The 21,564-nt window shown below is 36.7% G+C and overlaps 1 protein-coding gene across 4 annotated transcripts in view; it reads right to left on the bottom strand.

The window, feature by feature from the left end:
- Nucleotides 1–21,072, bottom strand: part of LOC131052605 (DNA mismatch repair protein PMS1) — a 249,098-nt gene extending 228,026 nt beyond the window's left edge. For 3 of the 4 annotated variants that reach the window (XM_057987197.2, XM_057987193.2, XM_057987199.2), the window contains exons 1-2: nt 20,925–21,072; nt 4,806–5,066 (exon numbers count right to left, since the gene is read on the bottom strand). In XM_057987197.2, coding sequence (XP_057843180.2) covers nt 4,806–5,018 — 213 coding nt within the window. In that variant the 5' untranslated portion in view covers nt 5,019–5,066; nt 20,925–21,072. Of the gene's footprint in view, nt 1–4,805; nt 5,067–20,324; nt 20,588–20,924 lie in introns of all 4 variants that reach the window. The other variant, XM_059212023.1, reaches the window with a different exon arrangement.
- Between the last annotated feature and the right edge of the window lie 492 nt (nt 21,073–21,564).

Below are 21,564 nucleotides of genomic sequence, written 5' to 3'. Positions count from 1 at the left end.
TTTTTGCATAAACTTAACATACATCCCACTAATTAACTACACTTGTATTTTTTAAGTAAACTGAAACAGTGAACATTCAGTCCTCTTGAAAAATCAATTAACCAGATGTATACAAAGACTCACATTCGATAATAGCTTCAGTCAGTTCATTTAACAATGAGAGTTCAAAAGAAAACATTCCTGATTGATAGCTACATTTAACTTTTCCAGTTTTGTACAGCTAATATTCAAGGAACACATAATTGGCACATCACAATTTGAGAGATATAATTTCAAGAAATGCAGCACTCAAAACCATAGAACCTGGGAGGACTTTTCTAAGTCTGATATAGTCAGCAGAGGCATCATTGCTGCAATCTTCACCATCCGACTATTGCCCCAACACTAAGTGAAATCAGATCACAGCGACTCTGAGCCACGCCCAGCTCACAGCAGTCATAAACCACACCCAGCACTCAGACGTCATCACTGGCCAAGCAAATAATAGCAGTAATGTCTCACGCCTAGCACCAACTTTACGCCTAACTATTGAATCGCTGCACGGTAGTAAGTTAGCACCCAGCAATAAACCTGCTCTTGCAAGGGTTAATTGGTCTGCTAATCTTGAGGATTCTGCCACTATCTCCAAGTGCCAACCCACATCTTCTACAGGCAAATCAAGCTGTGACTACCATTGAATGCCGAAACGAGTCTTTACTGTTCAAATTGTGCAACTAGAGTTTACTAACTCCGGTGCTAAGAACATTGGCGGTTTTGCATAAACCTAAAGCTGCGTTTCTTCCCTGTAGCTACTATGTCGATGTCTATAATAACTGTGCCTTTCTAGGTTTTAAATTAAGCACAAACTCGGGCTACAACCTCCATTCTTTAATATTGGAAACTGATTAATACCTGTTTGAGAGTGCCACGACTACCACACAGCTGAGCTTCACCATCAAACTGTAATATCTTGCCAATGTCTCATGCAGTGCCAATTTTTTTTTAAAATATTCCTCTGTCCTGGTCTTTCAAAGGCGTAAGAAATGTTACACGAGGGATTTTGTCCTCAAGAGCCAAAGGTTTTTCCAAAACTAATCCAGAAATACAATTTCCAATAAACACCAATTCCAAGAGGTTCTCTTCAGCATTAAAAGCTCTCTTTTGTAACTCTTTTTGGGCACGTTTTCCAATTCACCACAAATGTGGGATAAAGAATGCTATGATAAAATAACATTAACTCCTTGTGTCTCCCATTTAAAGGGGACTTTTAATATTTTCCCTTTAAGTTTAAACATTAGTCCCAGCATTTAATAATCACTTAAGTTAAATATTTAAATTTAACTTTAGAAACTTTTAATTTAATCGCCCAATTAATAAATGGCTCATTAAATTGGCAAACCAGGCAAAGAATTAAATGCACCAAAATATTGACATCCAAGAATGCATCAGATATTTCAAGTCACTGAGCAGCAGCTAACTTACTATAAATAGTGAGTGTTTGGAAACCCTGCCAAAACACCTCCGATTTGCCTGAAACTGAAAACACCTAGACCAAATCCCTTACTAATCCCTATAAAGTCCTGGTTAGCCCTCGGGACCAAGGCAAAACAGGCTAACGACACATCATTTGCTGTCAGGCTAAAATGGGGACATTACACCATTGCACTCCTGTTGTCAAACTTTAATTGTCTTTGGAGTTAGTTCTGAATCAAATTCTGTAGAGTCCTAGTTTGTCACTTTCTTCTTTGATTAGGCATGTACCTGATTGGATTATGGCATCATCATCTTTCATGGACTAGGCGACATATGAGCAATTTTCAGAGACATCATCATAATTCTTCATGCTTCTATCCTTCAATTACTATCAAGAATGGGAAGCATTCCTACATTTGTACTTGGTTTTGTTGCTTCCTAATGGGAGACATGTTTGTAAACAGTGGATCATGTTTTGTCCTCACGCTTACCATATTTGCAAGAGATTGTTGGCATTTGCATGAAGATTGCATTGATGACCTATTATGTTGTCATTGATGTCAATTATAACCGGTAATGATGTTGTTTTGCAACCGGTAGGTGAGCTAATGAAGGAAACCGGTATTACTTGAGAAGATATGAGATCAACCGGTAACCCTACCTGTTGATGTGCCAAACCCTAACTGATGGAGCTTGGTGAATCGGTTGTATTGGTTTATGATCAAATGATGAACAAAAATGATTATGCCACGTATGCATGTTGTATGTGAAGAGTTTCAAATGGTTTTTGGCGCGTAGAGATAACCGTTTTATCTTGGGAATGAGCGAGCACATTGCATGGAAAGGAAACCGCGTGATGAGTTACAAGGATTGATGAAGCGGTGACCAAGGAGCGGTCGAGGTTGTCTTGAATGATGTGCAATGATTGCTATGTAATCCAGCGGTCATACTTGAACCGATTTGTTTGTAATCTCTATGAGATCTTAGGTTTGTGATGTGTTACCGACCTATTGTTTTGCTTATAAGATCGATGAGTTGTTTTGTTGTAGTGTTGGCAATTTTGGTTGAATGTATGAGTGATTGGTTGCCGAACCAGGAGATGTATCTGCAGTATGTGTAAAGGCAGATAGGAGCATGAAAAGGATCTGATCAAGCAGAGTAGTGCTATTCACTAGATCAGCAAACCCCTGTTGTTCTCTAACAATTACAACAGTCAAATCCCCTAACAGGGTAAGCTCTAACAGGCTTAGTGTTATCTAAATCCTCTAACCAAGTGATCCATTAGCTTGGATTTCAAATCCTCTACCGAGGTTACTCCTAACAGGGTATTGCTTCTAATAGGGCATTATAGTCAATCCCTTAACCAGGTGGTCCCTAACAGGATTTGTTCTTAACAGGACTTTTGTAAAAGCTTTAACAGGCTTGGCTCTTAACAGGGCGAACTTCAAAAGAGTTCAGAATACTTGTGGGTATTCATCCCCACCGTGGTTTTTCCCATTTGGGTTTCCACGTCAAAATCATTGTGTCAAGTGGTGAATGTTTTTGTGGTTATGTTTGCAAAGGTTAATTTTCTTGACTACTAAACCCACTTAGATATGATATGATGACCGGCAGCAATTAAAATGTGCTTTTACTTTTGTCAATAAAGTATTTGGATGTTTTGGTCAAATGGTTTGATAGTTTCGGAGTTGTTCTACTGTTATTCTGTTATGACAGTCAACCGGTGTACTTGACAGTGATATTGCAATTTGTAGTTCAGTGTTTGAACCAGTCAGTTCTGAGTTTGACTTGAGAGGTTGTTTTTTGAGTTTGGTGAAAGTTTAGTCAGTTTTCTATCTACTGATTCAGCCCCCCCTCTCAGTAGTTGACCGGATCCATTATGGGAAGGCTACAAAGTCTCTCTCTTTCCCTCTTATGGCAGGGGGGAGGGGTGTTTACTTCCGGGTGATGTTATTCAATATACAGAGTAAACGGAAATATCATTTACAGAACATAGAATACCAGAACATAACAATGCCAAGTACAATATGTTTCTAGAAAGATAGATCATTCATTTGACTATGCAATGTGTACAATAATGAACCAATTCCCAACACAACAAAATAAGTAAATAAATACTTTCCCATGGTTGGTTAAGATTGCCAATTGCCAGGAATTGCCAAACACAACTAATTGTCAAGAACAAATAACACCATTACATAACATAGCCAACTAATACTTACACAATTAATACTTCAGCTAACGAAATATTTATTTATGAACACTTGGCATAAATTGCCAACTACAAGGGGAATGGAGCGCGCTATCGATTGTTATCTAAATCCTCTGACCAGGTGATCCATTAGTTCTTGAGGGGTATTGATGAGTCCTACATCACTCATATCATCACTTCTACATGATTGATTTTGCATTCTTTCTTTTGGAGGGCTTTCATCCTAAGGAGTTTTTCTCCTTTACTCCATTTTGTGAGAGATCTTTTATACATGGGTACCTAAACTGATTCTGTAGCAGGGACCCAACTTAATTCTTGCATCATTTGCATGATAATTTTTTCTCACTAAGTTGCACTTAAGGGGGTGTTAGAGTGAATAATGTTTTGTACTTAGAAAATTACTAGTGGAAACTTAGTCACGTGTTAACTTGATCCTAGGTGTTATTTCTAGAAGTCTTGTCATAATTATCTAGATAAGATATTATCCATATCTTATCTTTTTAAATTTTGTTTACTTCTTGTCCTAAGTCATTTAATATTTGTGTCATGTTAGTTGTTCATACTTATACTACATCACACCTTATCTATATAAGCAAGATCATTGTATGTTTGTAACATATCCCCATTGATTATCATTTTATCACATCTCATATCTCAATATTCAAGCAAGCTCATTTATTGCATAATCTCTTGTGGAAGGCATCCTTGTTTTAGCAGGTGGTCCTGGAGCCTGCAGCTCCTACATCATGCTGCTATGGTATAGCCCCAAATGGCTGACACAAGCAGGCAAAAACATTCAATAGAAATTTAGAAAACTATCGACTGATAAAAAGGCCTAACTATAAGTTGTGCATCAAATATGCAGAAATTCCATGCCCATGCTAAACCCAAAATAGTAATAACAGAATCAAGAGATTTGACCCAGAATTAATGTCAGAATGACATTTCATATTCTCTTGCCAAATTTTCAGAGAGAAGTTATTTAAAAATTACTGTACCAAAACACCTTTAACAATTGTGAATTGTGCCTTTGGGATCTGTCATGTGAAGTTCCTGATGAGCTAGTAACTAGTTCATCATGTAAAATTACTAAATTAAAATTAGTCAAAAATCTCAAACTAGCTGTAAATTTTGAAAATACCTGGTAATTGTTTGGGGAAATACCACATCCATTATCTCCAACCTCAAATGATTCTCCTCCATACTCTTTCAGCCGAACCTCAATACTGTTTGCGCCTGCATCCAAGCTATTTTCTACAAGTTCCTTAACAGCACTTGAGAGATCTAGAATAACCTGTCCAGAACAAATTCTGTGGACATCTGCTTTATTAATAGGTCTGATTCCATCCATCATCAGATACAAGATGCTGAGCAACCTATCTCATGGTATTAGTCCCTGCAACTGCATCACCAAAAAACTTTAGTCTTTCCAACAATGCATTGAATACAACATAACTTAAACAATATTTAAAATACACTAACAAGACAATTTTGTACCCAAATTTGTTATATGCGGTATATCGAATTTGAAAAGAAAAAAAGACAATGTAAAAGAAAATGAATCTGACCTGTTCCATCAACCACAAAGTGTTCTAACTTGTATACAAAGACTTCAATGTCATTCTTAAAACTACCTCTAAAGGATTTCTACACCTAGCTTCATTGGTTTGTTCAAATCAAGATTGAAAGTTGTTCAAAAAAACTTGCATAGTGTTGTCCTCAATTTTTTATTTCAAAAATTGGACTATCACATAGAAATTTTTGTTAAAAAATGAAAAAATTTGCTCTACGGCACGCTTCCCAAGGCAGAAATTCGCCCCATCCTTGGACTGGATCGATCGTTGATCCATCCCCAAGCTACGTTTCGAATTTTGTCGCGTTTCGAGTCCGTTTGCTATGTTTTTGCTTCAATGTAGGGGAATTTTTCGATAATCACCAATAACTGGTAATTTGTTTTTCAAAATCCCCTTGAAGCTTTTAGGCTTTAGGGGAATTTTTTTTCAATTGCAGTTTTTTATAAAAACTTGTAATGGGGGTTTTAAAACCCCCATTACAAGTAGTTTGACTTTAAGTTAAAATAAAACTTGTAAATGGGATTTTAAAACCCCTTTGCATATCTTTGTAACTTAAAGTTATTTTTATAAAGTTAAAATAAAACTTGTAAATGGGATTTTAAAACCCCTTTACATGTTTTAAGTGAAATCACTTGTAAAGGGAATTCTATTTCCCTATTACAAGTAATTTTACTTGTAATTCCTTTTCTAAAACTTGTTGTTTTGTTCCTAAAACCCAAAATTTCTTCCATGCCTTTGCAAGCTGATTTGGGTTCGAATTTTTTTGGAGGAAATATAGGGATTCCTTCCAAGTGTAGATTTGCTGCAACTTTGAAGGATTCAAACCCTTTTTCTACACATTTATCCATTTTTTTTTCTTCGCCATTTGTCCTCTTGAAGCGTTTTGTTTGAATCACGCATTTATGCATTTGGTTATGGTTTAAGGGTTGGAATCCACCTATTTCCAAGTCGTTTTTGGCTCTTCAATAGAAACGTTGGATTCTAAACTTCATTCAAGTTATTTTATGCGCATTTTTGGTAACCAATTTGCCAAAAAGGCCCTAAAAACCAGTCACGTTTTTTGCAAGATTTCGCACCTTTCTCATTTAAGGTATGCTTCAATCCTAAATCGTTTTTGCTTTCTCTTGTATTTAATGATGAATCAAATTAGTTTCGAACTACTTCCTTGGCATTTTTCATGGCATTTTTATAGCAAATCGGTTTTTCTTTGGTCACCATGCGTGGCTAAGTTTCTTCCTTTGTGTAAATTCTATTTAAAGGGCATCATCTTCCATGTTGGGTTGATTCTCCAAGTTTGGATTTCTTCTCAACCATGCAAGGTAATTTTTATTTTTTGTATTTCTTTTTTATTTCTTTCCTTGCATTTCCTTGTTTAGTTTTAGTTTTGTTCATGTTCATATTGGGTTTATGAGAGGAAATTCCCCATTTTACAAAGAAATTTGTAAAGTAAAGTTGTTCTTCCCCTTTGTAATTCTCCTTCTTTACTTGCATTCGGGTTTTAGAAACCCGATTGCAAGTAAGAGGAAAATTTGTGTTCTTCCCTTTTTGGACAAAGACTTAACCTTCTTTGATCCAAAAGATCAAGTTTCAAAACAAGAAAGATGTGTTCTTCCCAATGTGTTCTTCCCAATTTGCAATCTTCCTAATTTGCAAAAAAATTTGCAAGTGTGAAAAGTTCTACCTCAAAATGTGTTCTTCCCTTTTTGGACAAAGACTTAACCTTCTTTAGTCCAAAAATCAAGTTTCAATGACGAAAAAAGAAAGTTCTTCCCAATTTCGAGTTTTGAAATCCGGATTGCAAGTTGAAAGTTCTTCCCATTTTGGAATGACAAAGTTCCAAGTGATCTTCCAGAAATTCATTTTTACCTATCCACTTCCAATTCCCTTATCCGTACTTATCATCTTTGTCATTTCCTGCATGCCTAAATACCTTTTTTTCGTCCATTCCTTCAATTTTCAGTTTGTAAATAAGTTTGCATTTGGATTTAGAAAACCAATTGCAAATGTGTTCTTCTCAACTTCCAAACTGAAGATTCATTCTCCTTCCATTTATTCATGCTTCGTGTTTTGCAAGTATAATTGCATTCGGAATTTAAAACCCGATTGCACGTTTGTACTTCCCTCTTGTGTACTTGCAAAACATGTTTCAAAACCCGAAATAAGTCAAAAGCTTATTTTTCCACCTCTTATATTTCCTCTCACAAAGCCAAAGTACGAAAGTTGAACTTTCCCATTTGGAGGAGTGAAAATGTCTAAAGATACTGACTTTGATGTTGCCTTGATACTCTTGGATTTACATTGCAGCATTCCCAGTTGTTTCCAGATGACAGATGTATCATCATCTCCCACTCCAAAAAAGATGAAATATAGGTATGATAAATACCAAAATGAAGTTTCGCAGTCACAGGTTTCCTCCTCCCTTGATCATATCAAGGATACTGAGATAGGGCATGTTGACATGTCCGAATTCATACAAAGGATTGAAGATCCGAAGGAGGGGGATATGCAATGGTTGCTGGACAGCCATATCCATCGTGCCGCATCCTTTCCAATTGCTGCCCTAGAACCGGAATTTATTCTAGCATGTGCTCATCATTTTGACAAAGAGACACAAGTTATTAAAAATGATGATGGAGAAGTGATCATTCGCCTGGATGCAAAAGCTATAGAGAGGGTTTTCAAAATACCTTCTGAAACCATTTATATAGAGATCTCCAAGCAAAGTGCAGCTAGATACTTTGCCAAAAGGGAGAAAGACTGTAAGCGTCATATCAACAAATGGATTCATGAACCTCGCACTGCGCTTACCAGATGGGCAAAGTTATATCGATCTGATTTCAAGAATGAGATAGGTGATACTATTACTCTTTTGAATCGTATGATGGGATTGGAACATTCCAATGTTTTTGAACCTTGGATGTACCAATTTATTATGTTAATAAGGCAGTCTCAGCACATCTGTTGGGGTGAGATCATCAGTGATGCTTTGTGTGAGCAACTTGCAATCGTCTCTACTACCTTCACCTTCTACATGAATTCATATCTCGTGTATATTGCTGCGTCACTTAAACATTTCCCAGGTCTTTCCACCAAGGGTGACCGCATGCTTGTACCGGTTTGGGAATACTATGATCAGTTGCCTCTAAGATCAAGTAGGTCTCATTTCAGAAGGGTTCAGGACGCTTTCTTTGGTCATTATTTGTGTCAATTTGACAAGAACCTGAAGAACAAAAGAGTCTCAGATGAAGCATGGGAAAAGGTGAAAGAATATGGTTGTTTGTTTCTCCAATTTCCAACTTTTACCTACATGAGAGTTGGATGCTATGGCGGGCAGCCTTACATGCTCCCACGATACCCAACAGATAAGATTATTCTCATGGAATTGGAAAGGCAGATCATGGCTATGCATACACATCAGTCAGTTAAGCACAAGGTTGGCATGGGTATTTCTTCCAACAACCCATTGAAGATTGGTCAATGTTCTCTAATGACTTCAATCAAGGCCCGGGCTATGGAGACCAAGTTGTAGGAAATTAGACTCAAAAGATTCAAACCTAGAGCTGATTTCGATTACTGAGGCATGAAGGAGAAGATCAAGAAGACCTTCATCCATGTACACCGGATAGAAGATATCTGGGTTGATCTCCATACCGAAAAGGAGATTCGCAAGATGGATTACTACCGACTCACTGCAGAACAGATTGTGGATCTAAACCTCGTGAACGATCCACAAGGTATGATTGATGATGGCAACGTGCTTGATCCTAAGTTTGTCAATCAGAATGTTGATGAGGCTCCACTTCCTTCTATCCACTGGTCCCATAAGGAAGGCACTTCTATCTTGGATAGATTTCAGTCAGTTCTTGCCAATACCAATATCTGGCTTAAGAATAATGGTGTCAAGCTCATTAAGATTAAGGTTGGGAAAGAAGATGATTCTACAGGTCCTCTTGGGCGGAAGTTTGAAATTCAACTAGACAATAAAGAAGGTGCATCCTCTTCTAGTACGAGGATTAAATTGCGAGTCAACCGTGCAATGATGCTTCCTCCTCAGGAAATAACAGTTCAAGGCAAGGAGAAGCCACGATTGGAAATTCATGTGATTGATCCTGAAGCTTCAGAAGAAGAAAGTCAATCTGATAATGCTCCTCAGTCGCTTTCTACAGAGTCCCCACATAATTCTCTTTCTTCACTTCCTATTGAGGTACCCATGTTTCCTCCTGTGATAGATGTGAGCTCTCAATCTGCCCCTTCAGTTTCAGAATCTCCGCAGAACGTCCTTCCACTTTCAGCAGCAGAACCATCTCAAGGCCATCCTTAGGAAAATTTGTTGAATATCTTTTCGGAAGATCCTTCATATGTACCTGTGTCTGATATTGATACTTCTATGACCTGTTTTGATGAGTTCATGACATCTTCATCACATCCTGTCGTCACTCAGCAAACTATGGTGGCTATCCAGACGGACACTTCTCCCAAGGTCACCACACTTATTCAAACAAAAACTGCTTCTCCCTCTATCCCAGAATTAGAGTTAATGGCTTTACCTCCATGGCTCAGTTCCTTCACTGCAAAGAGGAAGAAGCAGGTGATCTCACCTGATCCCTTTGACTACCAACAGTTGAAACAATCAAAACCTAAAGCTGTTAAGAGGGCAAAGACAGTTTCAAGGGTGACCGTTGATGAAAATCGGATGAGAGTGGCAGAAATTGTTGAACCAATATCGGATAAACCAGTTGAAGAAATGCAAGCAGCTGATTATCGGATCACCAAAGTGCAACTGGGTAAGCAGACTCATGAGGTTGTCAAGCATGATGCTCAACAAACAGTGGCTACATTGGTACAACGATATGATGAGGTGTTGACCAAGAAAGATCAACTGGAAGTAGAGAATCAAAGACTCATGGCAGCCATCCAAAGTATTACTCAACCTTCAAGTGGAGAAGGCCAAGTACCTATTTCTTCTAGGGTCAGTGAACCAATCCAAGGTATCGAGAGAGCCGCCCAAAAGGTTCAAGCCTTAGACACCTGGGTTGATCAACTGCATGACTTATGTTCACAAGTCATAAAACGGGTATTTGAAACAATGGTTAAATTGGAGATCATGGAAGATAAGTTGAATCAAATCTTGGGTGCTTTCGAACTAAATTTGGAGAAGGTTGAGGGAAATTTAGTTTCTTGGCGAAAGATGCCTCAACATCAGTTGAGTGTTCTTCAGGGGCATGACGTAATTCCTTCCAGAGTCATGTACATTGAACATGAGGAACTTCTGGAGAACAAATCTCTTGTTCTCAAATCTCTCATTGAAGAAATTGATGAAACCTTAAAGTTGCATGAAGCAGTCTTTCAAGATGTTACCTCCCGTTGTAAAAAGGCATCCTGCGACATTTTAAATCAGAATGATAAGATGTTGCCCGAGGAAGAAGTTCTTGCAGATCTGCAACTCAAGATTCATGATGAATGGAGAAGTGAGCACTTCTCAGTCGCTTCCATTCAAATATTGATCAAGTATCAAATTGAGTTGCAGGAAATCCGATCAGCATTAGAAAAGGGCAATTCCACGCTATGCCAATGCCATGATGTCATCATAAAGACTAGGGTGGTGGCTATGAACACTCATGAACCAGATCCTGATGAATTGCAGAAAGTTATTCAGAAGTTCGAATTGTTCATATCTTCAAGAGTTGCAACTTAAGTGTTTTTAACACTTGTTGTAAAATTTTAAAATTGTAATTTCAGAATTGTAGTTTCCCTTTCGGCAAGTTTACTAGTAAAAGCATTTTTGTAATTGCAAGTTGTCATCACTTGCATTTTTGTAATTACTTGTAAGGCAACTACAAGTTGTGTCCGATTAGGACTGTAGTTGGAATAAGTCTTAGTTAGTTAATGAAGTCATAATTAGTTGTTGAATAGGTCTTGGTGGTTGAGGGAATTTCTCAAGTTAGTTAGGATCCTCCCACCTTTTTCTCAAGGCTCCTCTCCTATAAATAGAAGAGAGGGTCCTTTGTAATCTTTATCTTTTGGGAAAGCAAGCAAAATCTCTGCCAAATTTACAGCAAGAAGTCTTTGAGCTTATGTATGTGAATTGAAGGTTTTGAAGAATAATAAAGAAAGATTACTCAAGTTTTGAGTCTTTGAGCTACAAATATGAGTTTGATTCTATTCATTTATTCTATGCAAAGTGTTTTTAAAGGAGCTTAGTCCAATCTGATTTGAAGTCTTTGAGCTGCAAGTAGAGAGGATTAATTAAAATAGGAAATCTCTAGAAGGAGCAGCAAGTCTTTGAGCTTGTGTCTATTCTTGAGGAAAAATTACTGTTTGATAAGAAATAGCAGCAAGTCTTTGAGCTTGCATTAGTTCTTGTCTTTGTGTTGAAAGAATAGATTATTCCAGTCTTTGAGCTGTTATCTTTTATTCATTGTAAAATTTAGTATAGAAAAGGGTAGATAGGACTTCCAATAGTCAAGTCTTTGAACTTGATATTGCTGTCCCATCCCGAAGGAAGTGACGGAAGTCTTTGCGCTTTCAAGAAACTTCATTTCCTTTCTCTCATTTCACTTGAAAGTAGTTACTGCTGTTCATATCCAATCGCTATCCTTTTTTGTGAAGAGAAAAGGATATTGTCTTTCTTGAAGAAAGAAGGAAGACTGTTGTCCCATCCTGTTTTTATTTCAGTTTTAGTTAGATAGGGGGAGCCTTCCCTTAATTAGGAGAGTTTTTACTCGTGTGCTGTGGTTGAAACCACAATTTTTTATATTTCCCCAAGTGTACAAAATTTTCGACCAACACATAGAAGTAAAAGCCATCAACATGGAAACTAGTAGTTCAGTTTGTTTAAACTTTAAACTGATGCTAGACATTACATAAAACAATATCCCTGTTTCAAAAGTAAATACAAGAAAATGTGTCTAACACCAATTGTTCCTAACAGTCCAATCAATAGGGTATCTTTAGAATGATTAAATTGTGCCCACCCATAGAGGGGTTTTGGAAATTGAACTTGCCCCTTAAAAGGATTTTGGAAATTGAGCTTTAGCAGGGCATATCAGCGCAATCTTGGTCCAACAGGGGCTGTTTATGTCATTGGAATTCATCTGGAATTTTATTAAAGGAGCATGCCTTTTGTTGGGCCGTGAGACCAACAATGAAGCAGAATGGGAAGTTGTGATTGTTCAGCTCTCTGGAATTCTCTATAAAGAGCAAAGCCACCCCTTCATAAAGGAAAATATCAAATCAGTAATCATTAACGAAAAAACAGCTTCTGATCTAGCAAAAACATACTTTCAGTTCAACTGAACACAGAAATCTTTTTGCCTTTTCTTTATCAGGCTCTAAATAGAAACACTGATCAAGAATGTCACAACATTCCCCAGAAAACTGACTTTTCATTGACTGCTTGTCTTCCAGATCCCTTGTGGTTATACTGAGTAATTGTTACTGCTAGTACTACCTTTTTGTTTGTGAATAGCTTTTGTCATCAGACTTTCCAGTCTGACAGGATACGCATCATATCTCCAATTCTTAATATTCCTTAAAATATAGATCCCTCTGCATTCACTATGTGGTTCTTCAAGAAGATGCTTTGATAAAATGTAAATGACGAAACACGGAAATTTCTCTCAAAAAAAACTTTAGAATCACCATGGCAGAGGCAAGATATTTAAATCATAGTAGCAGTATTTCTAAGAAAAATAAAATGAAAGGTTCAAATACATTATAATATTCAGCAAAAGAAACAAAGGAATAACTATATAAAAAATATTTTGAAAAAAAACTCCCTATATGTGTAGTCTGTAGATAACTAAATATAGAATTTGTGATAGGGAAGTAATAGTTTAAAGATTGAATCCAATTAAGCTTAGAAAGCGGGATTCAAGATTGACCAACTCTCTTCAAAATAATGGTTGTTTTAACCTACAGCTTAAAAATAAATTAAGTCTATTTTTTTTCCTTTTTTTCCAATAAATATCAATATGTCAGTCATAATTTCTAAAACAATAAACACCAAAACAAGAAATCAAAAAAATTAACAAAGTTGCTTTAACTGAATCATCTGCCAACCAACAGAGCAAAGCAATGAAGATTCAACAAACAAAAAAGACATTTCTGTCTCTTTTTATATAGGAGACTTCAAGTTGAATACCTACATCCTGGATTCATGCGTCAGATAATGTCATGCCCCTATTCATCAAATGAAAGCTTTGGGCTTAGCATTCACAAAAACTCTAAGAAAGTGCTATTCTTTGGAATCTGAGGCAGTGACCCTTGAAGGGCAGCTCAAATATATTCACATGGCCCTTGCAGATTACCCAGAGAAACAAATAATGAAGACAATATTGGTTGCTGAGATTCCAGCCAGCTATGAGATGCTCTTAGGCAGGAATTTTTGCAAAGCTTTGGGTGAAAAAATTCAACTGGATTAATCTTCTAACATGATTTCAGTACAAAGAAAGCCCATTCCCTTGAATCGGCCCATAAGTCTCAGACTAAACGGTCCACAAGCCTGAAGATCCAAGGACCAATGTTTTATATGGAAGTTCCAGGACTAATGTAACAACTACCATGGAGGAGATGCCAAGTACTGAAACTGACAAACAGGATGTTCAAAATGCATCTAAAGAGTCAATGGGCAATTATAACTACATGGATATAGATAAAGCAGATGATTTTCTCCACACATTTGAAAGGTTTTTCCATGGACCTGCAATGAAAATAATAAGAGGAAAAAGAAAGGTTAGATGAAAAGTCTGGTCTCCACTTCGAAGATGATGCAGCTCTAACAGATTCATTACCAGACCTAGATGCTTTCATGCTTGACCTTGAGAGTGGGTCATCTATTAAAGATACATTTAACTAATTGTTGTTTTCAACAGCACCTTCTCCCGTGAGCATTGACAAATAATCATTGAGCAATTGATGCTTACTGATGAGCTAATGACAGAATTAGATGTGTCCAAAGTAACGAAGATGGATATATCAGATGAAGAAGATGTAATGTCCCTTTTTGGGATATTCCTATTGATGCTTACTGATGAGCTAATGACAGAATTAGATGTGTCCAAAGTAACGAAGATGGATATATCAGATGAGGAAGATCTAATGTCCCTTTTTGGGATATTCCTGTTTTTTGCCTTAAAACAATAATATTTACTCAAAATTATAATAGCTTTTATCAAGGATTTAAGGATTTATGATAATATTTAATTTAGATCAACAAATCGTAACACAACTCAGAGTCAATCTTATCGTGAATCCTTTGGAAATGCTTACAAATCTGCTGAATTAGAGGTTTTTGTCCCCAACTCAACAATGGCAATGCCAAAGGGTTTTGTCCTTAGCTTACCAGAGCATGAAAAGGCTATCATCCTTCCAACTCTTTGCCCACCTTGGAGGGTTTTTGTCCTCCTCAACCAAGTTTTGGGTTTTCATCCAAACTTGATAAGAGCATGAAAGGGTTTTCATCCTTCCGATTCTTGTGAGCTTGGAAGGGATTTCATCCTTCCTAATTGCAAGATACTTCCTCAAATCCAAAACCAATTGCTTGATGTATTTGCTAGATTATTTCTGATTGCCTTTGCTGATTCATATTTCTTGATGCATTAACAAATCAATATTTAAATAAGGCTTGAATGCTTTTATAAATGATTGATGCTTAAATTGATTTTCTGAATCGATTGATGTTTCTTTCCCAATTGATCATTGATTGATCTATTCCTTCCTTCTCAATTGATGATTGCTGGATGATGGATCTCAAATGAATCGATCTACCTTTCATACTTTATTATTGAGGGAGTCACAACCTTTCACAATTGTTACCTTTTGAAAGAGTATAACCCATATCAGTAGATTTCTACAATCCATTAGCATGCCTATGAGCTTCTGGATTTGATTGTGTGAGCTTTTTTGCATCAACGTTTCTCCTTGTGCTCTATACTTTCATCCTGATGATGGATCACAGAGTGTCATCAATGAAAGTAACATAATACCAAAAGCTACTTAATGAAGCAACCGACATACAACCACACAAATCAGAATGAATCAGCTCTGGGACATCTTTTGCTCTACTTTCACTACTATGAAATGGATGCTTAATGTTCTTACCTAGAGCACACCCTTTGCAGACACCCTCATGATCTTGATTCAGCTTTGGAAGGCCGACTACCACCTTCTCCATGGAAGACAAGGTTCTGAAATTTAGATGAGTAAATCTTTTGTGCCACAGCTCACTTGTACTTATTGAATCATGTGCAAAAACTTGAATAGGATGAGCTGAAATTCTATAAAGACTGTCATGGCGTACACCAAACTCACAAGCTGTCTTAATGCTTGAGTTCTTCTTCCATACAAGGACTTTTCCATCAGCAAATGCAACATTATAACCTTTATCTTCCAATGCTGAAATGGAAATCAGATTCCTCTTAATTCCAAGAACAAACAGTACATCACTCAGGTGAAGAGAAACACCTGAATCTAAGTGAAATGAAGTGGAACCAGCACCCTTCACAGAATAGCAAGCATCATCACCAATGATAACTTGTAAGTGAGAGTCTTTTTCTTTCAGATTAGAGAGGTGCTCACGATAACCTGAAATATGACAGGAGGCTCCACTATCAATAAGCCATGTATCACTGTCAATAGGAATATTACTGGAGAGAGCAGAAATAAATAAGAACCCCTCTGAAATTTCACTAGACTCTCTAGGGGGAGATGCATTTTTAACATTAGTGGTAGCAGCTTGATGCTTGGGTCTAGAGTTACAATCTCTAGCAAAGTGACCATATTTGTCACATTTGAAACACTGAATCCTAGATAGATCCTTCTTCTTTTTCTTGGATTCAAGAGCTGAATCAAAATTCTTATCTCTAAACCTCTTTAAGTTACCTTTCTTCCCTCTCCCTTTAGAAGTATGGGCAGCAAGTACATGATCATCTTCATGGTGAGTTTTACGTCCATTACCTCTAGCTTCTAACCTGCATTCCTCCTAAATGCAATCAGCTCTCAATCAGTCAAACTTAGGAAGTTCAGCTCTTCCACTGATACCCTGAATGAAGGATTCCCATGAGTGCAGGAAGCCATTCATGGCCAACATAACAAGATCTTTGTCTACAATGGAATCTCCAATTGCATTGAGCTGATCCTTTAATTCTGAAATCTTCATAAAGAAAGATGCAACTGATTCACCACTAGCCATCTTAATATGTAACAACTGACGTCTCAAGGCTAGAGCTCTACTAGTGTTGTTGAATTTGAACCAGAATATATATAATAGAGCAAAGAACAGAAACTTAAACACAAGAACAACAGGAGCACAAAAAAAAAAAAAACTTATCTTGGGCAAACCCTCCACTTGAGGGTGAAAAACCCAGCCCACAAAAGATAATGCCTTTATTGAGTTCTCTAAAACAAATACAAAATTATTGATGACTTCAAAAGTCAATCCATAAGCCTGAGACACTTCCTTTACAGATTCAACTCCTCGACTATAGAATCAGAATAATAACAGCCTCTCAAGACTCATAATACTGAATACAAAGATGTGATTCTCATGACAATCACACATCCATCTCGATATTCACCAAATACAATCTATATATATCTCAGCACACATATATATTATGATCAAAACTAAGGCATCTCTCACGGGAGGTGAAAGAACCATGGTTACAAAGACCCATCGCATTCCCGTAGAACCGACCATTACTTTCCATGCCGTTACAAAGCTTAACAACCTCATACAAGTATAAACTGTCGTCACATACAAAACTCGACAGCACCATAAAAAAAAAAAACTGACGAACCATAAACACATTTGCGGTCGAATGAATCAACATCATCCAGCTGTGACCAAGTCACTCAATAACCATGATCCACCTCAAGACATATTCAATCCCATGTCACGCTGACTCAGCTGTAAGAATGGTAGAAAAGAATACAAAGGAAGCAGCTCCCGAACATGACTACAGATAAATAAATTGACCACGAAAAAGGAATGGTCCCAGCTCTCAAAAGAAACAGCTCGAGCATCAAAGATAGAAAGTCTCATATACAATAAAGAACAGCTCCAGGAAACAGCAGCTTGAACGAAATACAACCAGACCATTATATCAGATGAATCTCAGAGAACTCACAGCAATTCAACACAGGTAGATAAACTCTCTAGCAGCTAAAAAAACTTCAACATAAAGCTTGGTTCCAAACCATGGGAAAATTGCCAACAACGTCTAATGTAGTTCTTTTTGGCAAAATGGGCTAGGTTCCTACCTCCCATTGGAACCCAAAGTAGTTGTGATAACTCATCAATGTGTCAGCAAATAAGAGAGTGCCATAGTGTTCATCAATGAAGTCAACACAATTCGCAACTTTTATCAAAGCGCCAATGAACAAGGAATATCAAGCAAAGCGAGTGTTGGCGATTGCAAAGTGGTTTCGAACCTCCACTAAAGTGCTAATGGAGTCAAAAGAAGGTTCAAAAGTTGTTAAAACATCCAACAAGGTTCATGGAGTGACTTAAAGCTCAATGTAAGAAAATAAAGTGAAGTGCAACTGGTTAGACTACTAAAAAGGCACCAAGGGACATTTAAGTCCTTGATTCATTGTTACTCCTACCTTCACCTGCCCTGAAATACTTCCTACCTCCAAGAGTAATGGAAAACAGTCTACTGAGATTGTTCCTACAAATTGTGTGGGTGTTTTCCTACACCTAGTACCTTAGATTCAAGTACTTGGATGATTTGCAGATCTACTGGGGACACTCCCCCCATGACTCACAGGTACTTCCAAGTTCCAAGCTACAATTTCTAACATGAATCAAGAAAAACCCCCAAGAGCTATAAGCCACCAATGGAAAGTGCCAATCAAAATATTTTCAAAGTTATTGCTGATCTATTGGCCCCCTTTTTGTTGGTCACAGATCTTTAGGAGTTCCCTACACCTCAACACTTCTCGCCTTCAAGCTATGACCCACATGAAGAACTATTTATACAAGTTCATTCCTTGTTTAAAGTGTTTGTCATTAGTTTTTTTAAATCACGACATTGCCAAAGCGATCTAGGGTTTCAAAATACATCGGTCCATCTTATCATGTGAGCAACATTGTTGTGCAGCCAAAAAGGGGTTAAACTTGTAATTGTTATCTATCGTAGAGTGTCTCCATGATAATTTGCATTTCTCCAAAATGGTTGCAACTAAGGTTTCTTCTTTGCCACATTTGTTGGCATAAGTGTAATGTTAGATTTGATGAATGGGACAATAATCTAATTCATTGTAAGCATTGTAATGATCTTTTCTTTATTACACATGGATTTATGCAGTTCTATGGTGGATTCTTAAACATGCTCTATTATTGATATCAAATATTTGATATATGTAAATGCACAAATCATTATTCTTTGTGGTTTTAAATACTTTACTTCTGATAATTTGTGACTGTTCCCCAATTGATAGGCGCCAGTCCTGAGAACCAGTGATTCAATCATATAATTCTAAAAGAACAAATCATTCACCAATAGTGTTGGAATTAATTTTAGGATTTGTATAGTTTATGATTCAGTAGTTTAAGCTGGGAAGCATCATTGTGAGCTTATAAAGCAAATCATTTGTAATTCATATCCTTGCACCCACGTCTTGCATTTTCTGCAATAACAATCACATCAACTATATTAGAGGTCATTTGTCCAGTTGATTTGCCTTTAACCCAGTGACAGTATTTGGGGTTAACTGTTAAGCTTACCTTTGATACAGCTGCAAACTTCACACCTTGCAACATCTTTTCAAAATTTCAATAATACTTAAAATCACACCCCTTGGTCTTGAGGCTAAAAATGTATTCTAGGCTTTTAATGAAGCAGTTTTGGGACTAAATAGATCACTTATAGATCAAGCTTCCTTACTAACTCAACCTTTCATGATAAACATTTATGTTGTGCTGGATCAAGTCACTTTAGCTTTGAGTGGAGACCAGACATCATATTCACCCAGACCAATTGACTAGCAAACATAACATAAACAATGGATCTAAAAAGTTTTAGTACTCCAATTAATCAGGCATTGCTTGCAAATAAGATTACAATACTGCCACCTCATACAAGCATCAATGCTATTGGGACGTACATTGAGGGTCCATCGAACGCACTAAAGTATCCACAATGATGAATATATCACCGAAGCTCTGGCTTCATCAAAAGAAGTACTAAGCCTCAAGAAATGGGGAAAGATACTGATGAACAATAATGACATGTACAAATAGAACTACTTGGCTTCCAAGCTAGCACTGAAGGTCATGGGGATGTTGTAATATCATGTTTTATTTATTTTTAAATATGACAAACCCTAGCACACAATCATAATAGCTTGTACACTTAAACATAAATATGAAATCAACCCATAAATTGCAGTTTGATCATTTATTTTCTAATCTGATACAATATTTAAAATATAGTTCAGGAATGATCAAATTTAGCTACTGCAGCAGCTGCTAATTTATCTCTATATCTGCAGCAATCTACTTTTTAATGGAACACCTTTGAAATTCCTTCAGATCTGCCTAATATCCACCCTTAGAATGCCACGACCTGCTGCTAAGTGAAAGGACATTTTAATTCAAACTGAGATTAATCAAATTTATCACTCTAAGGAATTGTGGGTTTTAATCCTCCAATTCCAGACCTGGAGAGGTTTTGTCCTCAGGTTAATTGACCCATAGTTTCATGCTTCACAAGAAGAAAAAATAAGATAATAAATGTTCTAACTTCTCTCAATGATGCCTCTTCCTTCCTTGGTCTGTCTTTAAATAGATTGTTTTTTCCAAGAGTTGTCACTACTCAAATGCCTCATGCTTAATAAACTTAATTATAATTTCAATGTGTAATAGTATTTAACCCTTTTTGGCAGCGGCTGCCTATATCTACTAGGATTTCTTTCACCCTTTGAAATGTGTCTTCTAGTTCACAGATTCCTTCTATTTTATAAAGTCACAATTCAATGGTGTGTTGATCTAGGTCTACTGCGGAAGCAACTCCTTCAGCTACTATCCCTAAGATGACCGCTTTTCCATTTAGCTTAATTATTGTTCAAATAAAGCATACAACCTTAATCCTCTCCAGCTTTGAACCACTTCAGAGTATACGGGCCTTCCTACTAAGTCAATTCAAATTGTACACATATTTGGTGAGTTCCAGTTAACTCCCGCCTTGGTCGCGAGGTCGAAACTCAGTAGCACAAGTTTTGAAAATTATAAGTTAAACCGGTAAACTGTAAGAAACCCCACAGAAAGCTTCCATGTGGACAGTACCAGTCAGCACATTAGCGACTTTTTTGACCGCAAATTAGCATACAGTCTCTAACTCCAAACCTGTAATGAATAGAAAGTAATAGGTAAAGAAATTTGCAGGCTAACTTTCATAAAATAAATAAACGAAAATGCTTGTTGGGCCAGAAAAGAAATTAATGAATAACAAAAAATCTTCATAATCGTTTTCAAAGACAATATGGAAACCCTGAAGATTAGGTTAAATTCTGTTCACAGCGGTCAAGCTGGCATTATCTATTCTGGCTTTATAAGTTGGTGCAGAATTGAATCAGGATTCTATATTGTTTACTTCAAACCGTTGTTCATTGTTGTAAACCGGCTTAATATGAATTTTTTTGGTATCTCTTACGATAGTCGCAGGAGATAGGCAGAAAATTACCTTAAAAGAGTTCAGGTAATTGACGCAGTAAACCCTGCTCCACCGCAAGCTCGTTGGAAAAGGCGCCAAAATCTGCTCTGTTTGTGTTACTTCTTCCGTCACACATTCGTCAAAAGTATATTCTATCACTCTTTTATTTGTTTGCAAATTTACCGTTTCCTTTACTAATTATAGGTATTTTTCATTATTTCTCAATCAATATAAGTAGCATACCTATAAATATAGGTAAAATAGGTGGAATATATTATATTTGTTTATTATTTTATTTAATAATTTATTATTATATTTTTATATTGTAATTAATATAAAATTATTATTTATAATTGATGTTATAGACAATGAAAAAAATTAACAAAAGTGTGAATTGGACAAAAACAAATAATGTGAATATCGGTTACTCTAGCATGCAAAATTCATATGAAGAAATGGAAGCAATGGCAGTGGCAATGTAGAAGAACAATGTATCGATGTCACAGAAGAAGTAAATCAAATCGAAATCATGGAAGATCTTGCCATTATTTGTAGGTTTATTGGCACGAAACTTGATAGAGAAACCATCAAGCGGTAGAGTAAGGACTACTGGAATATAGAAGAAAATTTGAAATTCCTTCCGAAAAAATTCTTCATGGTAATCTTCGCA

This window comes from Cryptomeria japonica, chromosome 10 (assembly GCF_030272615.1).
Source record: "Cryptomeria japonica chromosome 10, Sugi_1.0, whole genome shotgun sequence".
NCBI lineage: Eukaryota > Viridiplantae > Streptophyta > Pinopsida > Cupressales > Cupressaceae > Cryptomeria > Cryptomeria japonica.
The sequence above is the reverse complement of the archived record's forward strand: the minus strand, read 5'-3'. Positions and strand labels throughout refer to the sequence as shown.